The sequence below is a fragment of the Podarcis pityusensis genome (assembly GCF_964106645.2).
Source record: "Podarcis pityusensis genome assembly, chromosome: 5".
In the NCBI taxonomy this organism is placed as follows: domain Eukaryota; kingdom Metazoa; phylum Chordata; class Lepidosauria; order Squamata; family Lacertidae; genus Podarcis; species Podarcis pityusensis.
The window spans coordinates 36484091-36497939 of record NC_138032.1 but is presented as its reverse complement, the minus strand read 5'-3'; the positions used below and the strand labels follow the sequence as shown (position 1 = coordinate 36497939).

At 42.5% G+C, this 13849-nt stretch overlaps 1 protein-coding gene across 1 annotated transcript; it reads left to right on the top strand.

Moving 5' to 3' along the window:
* Positions 1 to 37: 37 nt before the first annotated feature.
* Positions 38 to 3063, top strand: ANAPC13 (anaphase promoting complex subunit 13). The gene is made up of 2 exons (XM_081007357.1): positions 38 to 336; positions 2890 to 3063. The coding sequence occupies exons 1-2, from the start codon at positions 238 to 240 to the stop codon at positions 3013 to 3015; spliced, it is 225 nt and encodes a 74-aa protein (XP_080863483.1). The 5' UTR covers positions 38 to 237; the 3' UTR covers positions 3016 to 3063.
* The last annotated feature ends 10786 nt before the right edge of the window (positions 3064 to 13849 follow it).

Here is a 13849-nt window from a genome sequence, read left to right as displayed (position 1 = left end):
GGAGCCGCTTCCTGTGATGTCACTTCCTCTGCCGCCGAGGTTCGGAAAACAGTGGCGCGTCTTAGGTGAGAAGCGGGCGGGTGACAGGAGCGGGGCGACGGCGGTTGTCCCAAGCCGCCTGCCTTTTTCCGAATGAAAGCAAAGCGCAGGCACGCTTAGGATCAGGGTCCGAAGCCCGTGTGTGACGTGGACGCCTCCTTTATAACGCAGCCCTGGTTCTCCCCGGGCTGCGCGAAGATGGACAGCGAAGTGCAGAGAGACGGGCGGATCCTCGATTTGATCGACGACGCGTGGAGGGAAGATAAGTTGCCCTACGAAGATGTGGCAATACCGCTGGTGAGTTGAGTGGGCGCTCAAGAGCCTGGCCCTGAACTGGTTTCCCTGGGTCTGACCTCTAACCACATGGGCAGGGGCAGTATCTGCCTTATGGTGCTAGTCTGGGTCGGGAAAGGGGCCGATCTATTTGCCCCCTTTCTCCTCATCAGGTGGGTGACGCCCAAATGCACACAGTCCTACTTTACATAATAATAATAATAATAAATGACGTTTTGCAACCAGGGGCAAAACTGCACGGTATGAGGCAAGCGCGGTTCCCAAGTCAATATTTAATAATAATAATAATTTTTATTTATACCCCGCCCTCCCCAGCCAAGGCCAGGCTCAGAGCGGCTTACAAGCAATAATAAAAACAAGTTAAATAATTACAACTTAAAAACAAAATTTTTAAAAAAAACACATTAAAATATTGAAACATTAAAATATTAAAATGTCATCGCAGAAGGAGAAGGAAAAGAAAAAAGAGAGAGAGGGAGGGAATCAAATCGGCTCCAAGCCAAAGGCCAGGCGGAACAACTCTGTCTTACAGGCCCTGCGGAAAGAAATCAGATCCTGCAGGGCCCTGGTCTTGTGAGGCAGAGCGTTCCACCAGACTGGAGCCAGAGTTGAAAAGGCCCTGTCTCTGGTTGAAGCCAATCTAACTTCCTTAGGGCCCGGGACCACAAGGGTGTTGCTATTTATGGACCTTGAGGCTCTCCCATGGGGCATACCGGGAGAGGCAGTCCCGTAGGTACGAGGGTCCTAGGCCGTGAAGGGCTTTAAAGGTCAAAAGCAGCAACTTAAATCTGATCCTGTACTCCACCGGGAGCCAGTGCAGCTTGAAAAGCACTGGGTGAATATGCTGCCATGGCAGAGACCCCGTGAGGAGTCTCGCTACAGCATTCTGCACCCGCTGGAGTTTCTGGGACAGCTTCAAGGGCAGCCCCGCGTAGAGCGAATTACAGTAGTCAAGCCTGGAGATGACCGTCGCATGGATCACTGTGGCCATTTGACTCATATTTGACTCATATTGCTAATGTGGGTAACTTCCCACTGCAAGCATATTTAAATGTACTTTGTAGCTGGGTTGGCACGCTTCGTGGAGGATCCTGGCTTCCTTCACATCTTTTGTAGCAATAATGAAACAGGTCAGAATTGCCTCATTAAAAGTACTTGGTTGTTTATTTATTTTAAAGTCCCATAGTGGGCTTCAGCATTAAAATGCAATGTATTAAAAACAGTTTAAAACTGTACTTTCCAGAGCCACATTTTGTGCCATCTGTATCTGTGCACATTTGTTGGATTAGGATACCACACAGTACAAGAAACTGGCTCTAGTGAGCATGTTTAGCTGAAGTGGAAAATGATACTACAGTGTATATATATTTCACCCATCTAGTAAATTTCAACTCTTGACGCTCTCAAATGTCTGTTGTAAAGAGTTGAATCGTCACTTGCCAACACAAAAGCATGAGGGACTAAGACAGAGAAGGGAGTTTCATGATGTGCTGGGAGCCATCACATAGAAAACTATCTCAGGACACTGCACAAGTATATCTATTGAGTATACTTATTGAGTTCTAAGCAGTTAAGGTATTTTAATGTCAATAGCTATATTTTTAGTCTGGAAGCAGATAGTCAGCCAATGCAGTTGCTGCAGAATTGATATAATGCGAGATCTCTTCATCACACCCCTCACCACTCTTGCAGCTGTATTCTGGACTTGATGCAGCTTCCAGACCACCTTCAAGATTAGCCTTACACAGAGCATGATGCAATAGTTAAACCAGGAGTTTAACAATCCATGAATAACTTGGCCAGCCTCTTTTGGAGCAGTAAGAATCAAAGCTGGCATATCAACTGGAGCCGGAAATAGCTACTGAAGCCATTTGGGATTCTATCAACAGATATTATTCCAAATGTACCCACAAGCTACATACCTGCTCCTTCAGGAAGAGCACAGTCCTTTGCAGATCACTTTATTGACCCTTATCCAGTCTATAACTCCCTGTGGACAATGATTCAATGCTTTCACAGCTTCACTTGATTCAGATGGTAAGGAGAGATAGGGTTGGTTGTCATCAGCTTTCTGGTGACACTATTCCCCAAATCCATGAATGGCCTCTGCAAGTAGCTTCATATAGATGCTAAACAGTATAAAAGATAGTATGGAACAAAAGCCATAGAAGTCCCCCAATGCCACTCTCTGGTAGTGGACGTGCAAGTAGGGGAAGACTCACCATAATGGTGCCTCAAATAACCTGTCCAACAAAACTACTCTGGGAGGATGTAATGGTTTATTGTAGCGAAAGCTTCCGAGAGATCAAGGAGAGTCAACACGAATGGGGATACACACACACACATCAGGCAGAAAACACACATACAAAATGTTCTCCCAAAATATAGACATAGCTGGAATTGCATTTTTTTCTGGCATACTTCATAAACAGATATGTGAGATAACATTTTTCTTTCAGTCACATTTATTGGTCCCTAATCCATCAGTGTCAAATATTTCTAGATGCTATTGCTTTTTAAAACATTTTAAATAATTTAATATGTTTCTGTTCTCAGAATGAGCTTCCTGAACCAGAACAAGACAATGGTGGCACAACAGAATCTGTAAAAGAACAAGAAATGAAATGGACTGACTTGGCTTTGCAGTACCTTCATGAAAATATTCCTCCAACAGGAAACTAGTGTGCCTGTGATACTTCTTGCAGTAATTAAAATGTTTCCAGCACTTCATCCACATCTACCTGCTTTAATTTGGAAAGAAAACATTTGTAAAACTTCCAATCCTGAGTTACTGATTATTAGGTCTTTGTAGATATATCAGAGCCTTAGAAGCTGCACACAATAAGTGTGTGTAAATTAATAATTCCTTAAAACATGTCAGGGTTGTTGTTTTTACATCATGTTTCATTGTTGGGGTCCGTGATATGAGCCAAGGAACTCTTCCCAGTGGCAATAAACATTAGCCAAACTGTGTATGGTTAATGTTAGTCTCTGTTTGGTACTTGGTTGCAAGCTGATTGTATGACCTCACCAGACCAGTCACGCTATATCATATTGGATGTTTAGATCAAGCAGAAGAGACAAACAATCTGAACTTTCTTTTATGATCTCTATGAGTCTGTCCTAAACACTGCTTCTGAGTAATAGGCATTAAAAGAATTTTACACAAGCATTTCTGAAGAGGGTAAAAGAAGGTTTGCAGTTTGTATATTTTTATCAAATCAAATCCGTTTATTGTGAGGACCATGCCTGTACACAAGCATTAACACAACAATAGTTAAAAAATATTAAAATTCATTACATACTACGCCAACAAAACCTTCATCCCACAAAATAGAAAGAGAGGGAAAACAAGCAACGAGTTAAACAGACGATGAAGGGGTCTTTACATTGTCATCCATAAATCTTTCCCTGGCTTTCATGGCCTTCATCACAAAAACCGCTACCACATGGGTAATACGTGGGTTTGCATCAACTAACAAAAATTTTACTCTATCTTCAGGATTGGTTATAGAGTTGGGTATAATTTGCAGCAATGCGTCTCTAAAGCCCGAGTAGATGGGGCAATAGAGGAGGTAATGTGTAAGATCCTCTTTAATTTTCATAAGGCAAGGGCATAAACGATGTTCTACTGGGGTTTTTGTGAATCTACCGGTCAGATATGCAGTTGGCAGTGTTTGAAACCGTGCCATAGTGAAAGCTCTCCGAAGGGTGGGATCAGTGATCTCCACCAAGTAGTTGGCACAGATTTTGACTGCTTTTACTCGGGGAAACCAGTAGGAAAACCCAGAGTTTTTTATCTTTGTGGAGTCCAAAAAGGCGTCTTTTTCAAAGATCCATTCCCGAACTTTATCAGGGCTCCACAATTTAAGGGTATTAAACTCAGGTAGATTGTATCTGGATAGGATATCTAGTAGGTTTTTATGCCAAGTAGTATTATTTTGTAATGATACAAAGGCTTGTTTAGCCAATAAGGTGTTCGGGGCATCTGTGAGGTTGGTGAAAAAACGCAGGAATCTTAAGTGGGCCCTGGCAGACACAGAAGGTAATCCTACTTCCACTCTTAGGAGAGCTGCCGGAGTACTCTGAGGGAGGCCTAGAATTCTTCTGAGGTAAAAATTTTGGAAGATTTCGAGCCGTTCTAACAGCTTCTGATTCCATCCCCAGAGTTCTACTCCATATAGCATCTGGGGAATCACTTTTCCAACAAAAGCTTTTAGTGCCGGGATCACCAGTTGCCCTCCCCTCGAATAAAAAAAGCTGAGCAGAGCACCGATTGTCCTACGTGTTAGAAGGGCTACAGTCTTGAAGTGGGCAAGCCAGCTAGATGTAGCTTGGAAAGTGATACCAAAATATTTAAAAAAAAGACACTGTTCAATTTTGTGTTCATCTAGAGACCATCTAAATGTGTGGCGAGCTCTAGTAAATACCACAATTTTTGTTTTGTCATAATTTATCTTTAGAGAGTTTTGGGAACAATAAGCTGCGAGCCCCTCCAGCATGCTATGTAGGCCCCTTCGAGTAAGTGCCATGACAGCCATGTCATCAGCATATAGTAATATATTCAGGTGTTTGCCTTCCAGGGCAGGAGCTGATGACTTATACTTTGCCATATGTTGAACAATGTCATTTATATAGAAATTAAAGAGGAACGGCGCTAACAAACAGCCCTGTTTAACCCCTTTCCCCAGTGGCAGTGGGTCAGTATAGTTGCCTGACATCCCAGTTCTGATTTTAACTGTGGTGTCTGAATGTAACTCTCTAAGTATTTTGAGAAGTCGTCTATCAATATCTGTTTCATATAGTTTTTGCCATAATTTGTCCCTACAGATTGAATCAAAAGCGGATGTAAGATCTACAAAAGCCACAAAAAGTTTGCTCTTATGTACCTTTGTATACTTATCTATCATTGTCTGTAGTACCAAACAATGGCCTGTTGTACTATGGCCCTTTCTAAACCCTGCCTGTTCCGGATTAAGCAGGTTAGAGTGGTCAGCCCAGTCAACCAGTTTATTTAGCAGGTAGCGAGTATAAAGTTTATACACAATGTCCAGGAGACTTATGGGGCGATAGTTTGAGGGGTCTTGGGGGTCTCCCTTCTTATAGATGGGGGCTACCAGGCTCAGTTTCCAGTTTTCTGGGATTTTGCATATATCATTTATTACCGTAAAAAGTTGGGCCAAAATAGCAGCCCACCACTGGGCATTTAGTTTAAACACCTCAGGAGGAATCATATCCTCACCGGGAGCTTTGCCATTCTTGAGTGTTTTAATTAGCTGTAAACATTCTGATTCGGTAACAGGATCCCAGCCCATTAATAGATCGTTTTTAAGAGGAGGGAACTGGCTCGGTTTAGCAATGTTTGGAGCTGTATATAGCCGGGAAAAATGTTGGTACCATAAGTTAGATGAAATACTGTTGGTTACAATTTTCCCTTTGGGTGAAACTCCCTGAGCAATTATTTCCCAGAACTTTTTGTCGTCCCGCAATTTGATCGCTTTGTCAAGTGCCTCCCATTGTTCCTTTCTGTAGAGGGATTTCTTAAATTTTAGAGTATTTTTATAATGAGAACGCCACCTGTGCAGGTTTTCCAATGAGGACAGGGTCCCTTCCTGTTTTACCTTATTTTGTAATTTCCTAAGCAAAGATCTTAGATTCCTACAGTCTTTGTCGAACCAGGCCCTCGAGTTGTTTTGTTTTTTGGGAGGGTTGGAATTCGTGAGTAGTGGGAAGAGCGACTCTGAGACCTGCTGAAATGTTGAAAAGGGGTCAGAAATAGATGAGATACACTGGTCTCTCAAGGCCAGTAAGTCTGATGAATGCAGGTGTAGTTTGATTTTAGATTCCAGGTCGCTGTTCCATTTACGCCTACGAAGGGCCAGAGTTGGAGGTGGGTCTGCACAGTGATTGTGGTATTGCGGATCCTCCAAACCACGGGGAATTAGTGAAATTGATATAGGAAGATGATCACTCTCAGTTCTATTGAAAGTCCTGAAGCCCTGTGACCTCTCCAAGAGTTTTGGGGAGACCAGGATATAATCAATAACGCTCGCACCTCTAGGTCCAAGGAAAGAAAAGAAACCCCCTGACCTGTCCATATGGGTACCATGCAAATTATACAAATTATGTTTGAAGGCAGTCTCCATTAATGTAATGCCTGCCTTATTCAAGACCTTATCGTCAGAGGACCAGGGAATAAACCAATCTGCCTCTGGCAGGAACTGAGATTTAGAGCAGTACGTATTAATGTCATTTCCTATCCTGGCGTTGAAATCACCTGCCAGCAGGATATCCATGCCAGGGAGTTCTAGTTCAGCCTTCTCCAAACATAGCTCTAAATCTTCCCAGATTTGTGACGACTGGGGAGGGGTGCCTATGGGAGGGATATATATATTAAAGCAAAGGAAATCTCCTCCTTCACTGCTAGAAATAAGTAAGATTTGTAAATTGTTACTCTTCACCCACTGCTGTTGCCGGGCCTTGCACTTTAGCTTGGTAGAAACAAAAGTGACTAAACCACCACTAGGTCGGCCTCGGGAATTTGGTTTTATCGCAGGGGTAGCAAAGGCTTCGTATCCCTGTAAAGAGGGGACATGGAGATCTAGACACCATGTCTCCTGTAGACATAAAATCTGAAATTTTGTAAGGAAATCCAGAAGGTCGACGTCACCCTGCTTAGATAGCCATCCCGCCACATTCCAGGATAGAATGTGGAAATAGGGTGATGGTGGAAATAGTGGCAGTCAATCTCTTTTCCGGTGGTTTGAGGCTCCTGAGCTGGGCTCCTCCTCTATCTGCCCTGCTTGGTGGTTCCAGGTTTGAGGTCGCTGGTCCCTAGATAGGTGTGATAGCTTTAACTGGGGGGCCAATAGGTTGATTTGGCCCAGAGGATCTTCGATGACACCGTTACAAATATCATGTTGTTCAGCTGATGTATCATGATGTTCAGCTGGTTTTCGCTGAGCAAGGGTTTTGCCGACCCATATAGGCTGTACAGGTAGCAGGTCGACAGCTGCATCTTGCGTCGGTACTGCTAGCGGGTCAAAATTTGACAAAAGCTGTGGATCTTGATTGCGTATTGGGCTTAGAATAATGGAAGCCTCCAATTCCGGCATCGAGGCATATGAGGACGAGAGCATTTCAGACTGGTCTTGCTTGGGTAGTCCAATGCCAGGCTCGTTGCACGTAGAGACCAGGGTACCAAGCGGGGGGTGTAGGAAATCAATTAAGTCATTTGCGGGCAGGCTTGCCACTCCCTGTGGGGTAATAGATCCCGGCTCCATTCCCCCGTCTATTTGTTCTTTATGGCGCACAGGCCCAGCATCAACACCGACAGCACCTATCCTGGTGCATAGCGGTGTACGGGTCAGATTGGTGAATACCCTTGTAAAATAGATGTACCATTTTCTTGTGCGGTTTCTTAATTTTAGAATCTTTGCAACGAAATGGGCAGATCTAAAGTTAATAACCATACGTCTCATATAAGGTCCAGAAGGCAGCCATGAGATGTCCACGATATCTACGGGGCGTAATGTCTGCCCCAGCAGTTGGGTCAGGGAATTTGTGACCGAATGTTTATCCGCCCATTTGTTATAATTCAAGGGGTGGTTTCCCACCAGTACTGCAAGTTTGCTGTTCTGGAGTTGCAGACTTGAGTTTTGTACTTGGTTGGGCAGGCATCTCACTTGTTTTTGTGCAAGGTTGGCCTGCACACTTGGGCTAGGGGTGAGCGGAGTTTGCAATATTGTTAAGCTGAGGAAGTGAGGGGGGGCAACTGAACAAGCCAAAGACTTTTTCAAGCTTCTTTTCGATCCCATCCAGCCTTTTATATAAGTTGGTGATGGTATGTGTTATCAACTCAGTCTGGCAGATTAGCAGTTCCAGTGCCTCTCGGTCCTTGTTTAACTGGGCTGGTGACTGGGATAATTCAGGTGAAGTTTTTTGCAGGGACTCAAGAGTCTGTTCCATCTGTTCCTTCATACACAGGCTCGAGGCTAGTTGTGGGCCATCCACAATGCCGGCAGGCTCCTCATGAGTAGTACTGGGAGCAAGGACCTCATAGCTGTTTGCTGTGGGGAAGTTTCTACAGATCTCATTTAGGTCATTGTCAGGCAAGAAATCCCTGATATTTGTCTGTTTTTTGGCAGTGCTCGTAGCTTCATTGGAATGCTGCCTGCGGCGTTTCTTCCCTCTCATGTCGGCAAGAAAATAGGGAGAAAATTTCTCAAAATAGCAGGGTCAGGGCAGGTTGTGCTGTTAATGAGCCCTACTCCCTTTAACAGTCTTTATCTGCCGCGTTTTCTTGCAGATTTATGGGAGAAGTAGAAATAATCTAAACCATAAAACTTCTAAAATAAACGCCTTAAGGCATCTTAGAGCCCTTAGAACCCGTCAAAGCAGATAATAAAAATATAGCTTTACCGAGCATAAGACAAGGCTGCCGCTCACGTCGCCATCTTGGAAGGTAAACGGCGTTTCTGTGCCGTATATTTTTATTACAGATCTCCTTCCCAATGCCATAGAAATCCTGTTAACATTTATTCCATGTATTTATATTAAAGAAATGTGTTAGTAACTGTGTGGTTGTTCTTTGAATGAACTTTGTGAGATATGCAGTGGGTCTCCTGAGTTCTGCAGCAGCTGGTCAGAGGGTAAAACTGTCTTGTAAATTTCACTCTTTTAGCTTTTTAAGGAAAGGTGTGTAGATTTCACTTCAGCAGAGTCAGTATGAGTCAGTTGCAACAAGAACAAGGCAGAGGGAGAGAGGGATGGATAAAACGACTACAGAGAGAAACTGATACAGAGAGAAAGTCCAGTTAAGACTATAAAACTATAGGTTTGTTTTAGCTTTCTTCTTTCCTTTGAGTGGCACACATACCATGAGTTCTTTTAATTGCCATGATTAAGACCTAATTTTTCAGGTAATATGGACCAATGGTTTTTGCCATATTTCCCCATGGCTGTATGTAAGGGTATGTGGGGTGGTAAATACAAGGTAGTTTAAGGCCATAGTCCTAGGAATCCCGTTCTGGTAAGCAGCATGTTGTCTCTAATATTTACTCATGGTTTCAACTCCTCCAATCTGCAGCCTAATATTTATTGTAATAGGCTAGCTTTCAGGGATAATTCAACAAGCAAGTTTTCCTGAAGACATAGAGAAACTTACATTGAAAGCAAATGAGTGAAACAGTATCACAGCAACAAAATTGCATCTATTTTACTAGTTGCTACATAAATATTTTAAGCGGCATGAGAATTTGAGACAGAGTAAATCAAAAACACAATACGTACTAATCTTAGAAGCTAGATTTATGGCTGAGGTACGGTACTTCAAGCTGAACAGGAAAAGAACTGGTGAATCCTACAAGGGCAGGGCCATGCCCTCTGCAGCTAAAGTTATTAATTGTTAAGCAACTTTGGGTTTATGTGGCAGCGACAGATTTAGGGAAGTGGATGTGGAGCCTCGGGTGCCGCAACTGTAATATAGAATGGAAGGTGGGGTGCCGAATTTTGCCATCGTACAGGCCTCACTGAAATTTGAGGCTCCAAGGTATGCCACTGCAGGTGAACCTATTATCTGATTCAGATCACAGATTCCAAATATATATATTTTTCAGGTTGACAAAGCAGACTCCAAAAATAAGTCCTTTTTTTAAAGTGCTGATCAACCCGAGCAGTATTTTAAAATTGAGTAGGGAGGTGCTATACACCTGTAAAATGCAATGCTGCTTATGGTGTTCAAGTGCTAAACTTTTCCTTCTACTATCCAGCAGAGGTCGCGAAAGAGCCTTTGGTCAGCTTATTTGATCACATTGCACAAACTCTTTATGTGCTTGAAGTGGTAGTTTTCTCTTACAGTGAATTACTATTCATTCTGAACTGGGTTTCATGAAGAATTGGGGCTTCCTAGATCAATACTCTTTAAGTTCATCTTCCATAATGCTCTTTTAGAAGACAGATTGGGGGTGCTACATAATCAACATGCATAATAATAACATTCTGATGGTTGCTGCTTTGAGAGGAAGAGGTTTTGCAACTAAAAAAGCAAGGAGAATAGGCACTTAACAGATTTTGTACTGCATGTCACCCCAAATGTTTCCTCAGAAACTCCAGGTACATGTTTATAAGGTAAATCTTCATCTGGACCCCCTTTGGCGAGAACACACAAGGGGTGGGGAGTTGCAAGGGGGAAATGGGAGGATCAAGAAATCTTTCTGCTTTTTAGTGAAAGTCCACTTGTTTATTAGAAGCTGTCATCAGAGTTTTATTGTGTATCTTTGTATGTGATGTGTAGTTCTGCGCTTGGATAACTAGTTTCCACCTACCCTATGGAGACATTAGTAGTTATGCGATGAGCTCCTGTAGAGTCAGGTGATGTGAAAAGATCCAGCAGCACACAATGTGCTCCAGCAATACTGAGCTTTTCTAATCAGCCACAAAAATGTGTTTCACTGAAAAGTGTGGAATATGTGGACCCTGGTTTCACAGAGAGCAATGTGCAAAGCCCTGGCACATAAGACCACAATCCATAAAACTGCAATCTAATTCAGTACCATCTGCAAAACGTTTATATTTTCTTCCCAACAACAGCCTCTCAGCTTAGTTTACAGGCTGTTTTTTCTAGGGCTGAAGAACTTTAAAAATAGTTTGCAATGTTGCCACTGGGGAGGAGCTGTTAAGGAAAATAGTTGAAAGTCCTGCTGGGCACATACAAGCTTTCCACATGCCTAAAGGAGCTCACGGGATTTGTGGCTTCTGGGTTTCCAAGTATGCAGCATACTTTGCCCTTTACATAATACTGGAAATTTTTAATGTGCATTGGTTGGATTAAAGTTGGACTAAATGTGTCAATGCAGGAGGTGGAGCAAGGAAGCAGGTTTCTCTTGAAGCCTTTTCTGTTAAGGACAACAGTTTGAAGCCTTTAAGAAAAATAGGCCAGATGTAGGTTTTCCACAGACTTTACTGAAGTGAGTTGAGGGGATTTGGGAGGGAGGGTCTTCCTTGAGAGATCAGACCAATGGGACCTGAATGTCACTGAGGTGTGTTCTCAATTGTAAAAAATTATCTGGCATTTCCCATTGGTCTCTGAAAACTTAGGTTTTATGGGTAGCTATCAACTTTCACTGAATTCCTGACATTTACTGTGAAACTATATTTCTTCAGTGATGACAACCCAGCAATCCAAACCACCATCTACCTAACACCTATATGTTGCAAGAATTGCAAAATAAAATTCAGCTGCACTAATTAATCAGGTGTTTAATTACAATTAAGAACATTGCTAATGGCAAACAAGCTCTTTCTACACCAGAGAATGAAAATGTTGGGAGTTTGTTGGAATGCAAGACATTGCTTGTAAATTGGCATCTATTAAACTAAAGGACCCAATTAGTTATGTCATGTAATTAACATTCTGGATATACAACATTGTTCGTATACAAGGATTGCAATCTCAGTGATTTGACACTGAAATTAAAAGCCACCGCATTATAAAACTTACCAACTTTTTGGCATGTTGCACCTCAGAATTGCACACTACAGTAATGTTAATAAAGATTTATTTTTCTTACGCAAGAAGTCATACTTTAAAGAATAAAGGTAGAAATACAGTGGTGCCCCGCAAGACGAATGCCTCGCAAGACGGGAAACCCGCTAGACGAAAGGGTTTTCCGTTTTGGAGGTGCTTCGCAAAACGAATTTCCTATGTGCTTGCTTCGCAAGACGAAAATGTCTTGCGAGTTCCTGCAGGGTTTTTTTCCTCCCCCCCCCCTTTTTCCCAAGCTGCTAAACCGCTTATCAGCTGATGGCTAAGCCGCTTATCAGCTGATCTTTAAGCTGCTTAACAGCTGATGCTAAGCCGCTTATCAGCTGATCTTTAAGCCGCTTAACAGCTGATACTAAGCCGCTTATCAGCTAATACTGTAGCGCTAAGCGCTAAACCTCTAATGGGCTTGCTTCGCAAGACGAAAAAATCCGCAAGACGAAGAGACTCGCGGAACGGATTCTTTTCGTCTTGCGAGGCACCACTGTATAACAAATTATGAACTGGGAAGCAAGAGCCCATTTATGGCTAAAGCCATCTGATTATATAAACGTGAGAATTTTGTGCATAACTAGCAAAGGTCTCTATATAATATGGGGCCTGGTGCAATAAATTAATAAATGAAGGTCTGCTTCTGACATAATATATTTCTCAACTCACCTTTTGATACCATGCTATCCTGGTTTAATGCGACTAGCTTTGGTTCCCCTCAAACCTAATGTATTTGTATATAATGACTGGAGAGAATATTCCTGCCTTCTCTCTCCATCTTTTTCAAGTACAGTAGGGTCAGGCAATAACTTACAGCTGCAACTGGGCTTGGGGCCAAGGTTGAGAAGGGAAGTATTTCTTTGTGAATTCTCTTCATCTTCTTGTTGATCATCTCCCAACAGCTGAAACAGAACCATTTTACATGTTAATAGATACACAAAATGTTTTACAAGCAGTAAACAAAAGAATGTATAAAATGTGTGAGGGGCAAACAGATGTCGCATGCGTGAGTCATACCTGTACATGTACCAAAGAGCAGGAGTTGCCTGGTACATGCACTTTTGATGACATACACAGTTGCTGCTATTTTGTTTGTGCAGTAGCCCTAAGATAGATTCTGTCCTTCATTTTCTGGCTCTGGGTCCATAGATTATGACATCCCATGAGTGAGAGAGAGAGAAAGAGAAGTTGAAAGGAAGCGACTCCAGCTCACTGAGGCTATCAAACTTTGGTGTATCCACAGAGAGCTCCTTTAACCTGTTTATAAAACTTGTTATAGTGATATTCTTCAACAAAGGCATGCAAAAATGGTGCGCTGGAGAACAGAACTTCACACAGGACACTCCTGGTGGGAGTTGGGAGCCTATTTTCACCAGTTTCTCATTCCCTCTGTGGCCTGTTTCTCCTGCATATCTCTATACTCTCTTGCAAATCTACAGAGGTCTGGGTACCTCCCTGGAATAGTGTAGAAGATGTTGCAGGAAGCAGTTGGAGGGAATTGGCAAAAAGAATCTTCCTCCAACAGGAACCTCCTGTGAATTGCATCCCCTTCTGCAAACAGAAGGGCAACTCTGGTTGTGTCTTGGTGTTAATAGCCCCAGAAACGTAATAATACTTGTCACTTTTGTGATTGTGCACATGAGGCCTTAATAACACTGTAAATACTTTTGGAGTTCCGATGGCCTTTTTCGCACAAAATGCTAAATGTGTCTATATAAAAACACTGGATGCATTCAGACATAACGCCAAACAATGATTTGGCACTATATTAACTGTGTTTCCATGTTCTCTTTCACTTTGCTCTTACAGTAGTTTGTCAAAAATCTGGAGAAGGGGAAGGATAAATCTTCAAGGTGGCAACAACTAGAGGTCATATTGTGACCCTAATTTCTTTGTTCAGGTCAAAGGGGAACATTTATTTATAATATTTATATACCCTTCATCAAAATTGATTCCAGGGCAATTGTGAATTCCAGTTGTGCT

What these genes read in the sequence shown, in the direction of transcription:
- ANAPC13 (XM_081007357.1), top strand. Translation starts at nt 238, where the DNA reads ATGGACAGCGAAGTGCAGAGAGACGGGCGGATCCTCGATTTGATCGAC. An exon ending in AAGATGTGGCAATACCGCTG is followed by an intron (nt 337 to 2,889) that starts GTGAGTTGAGTG and finishes TTCTGTTCTCAG; the next exon opens with AATGAGCTTCCTGAACCAGA.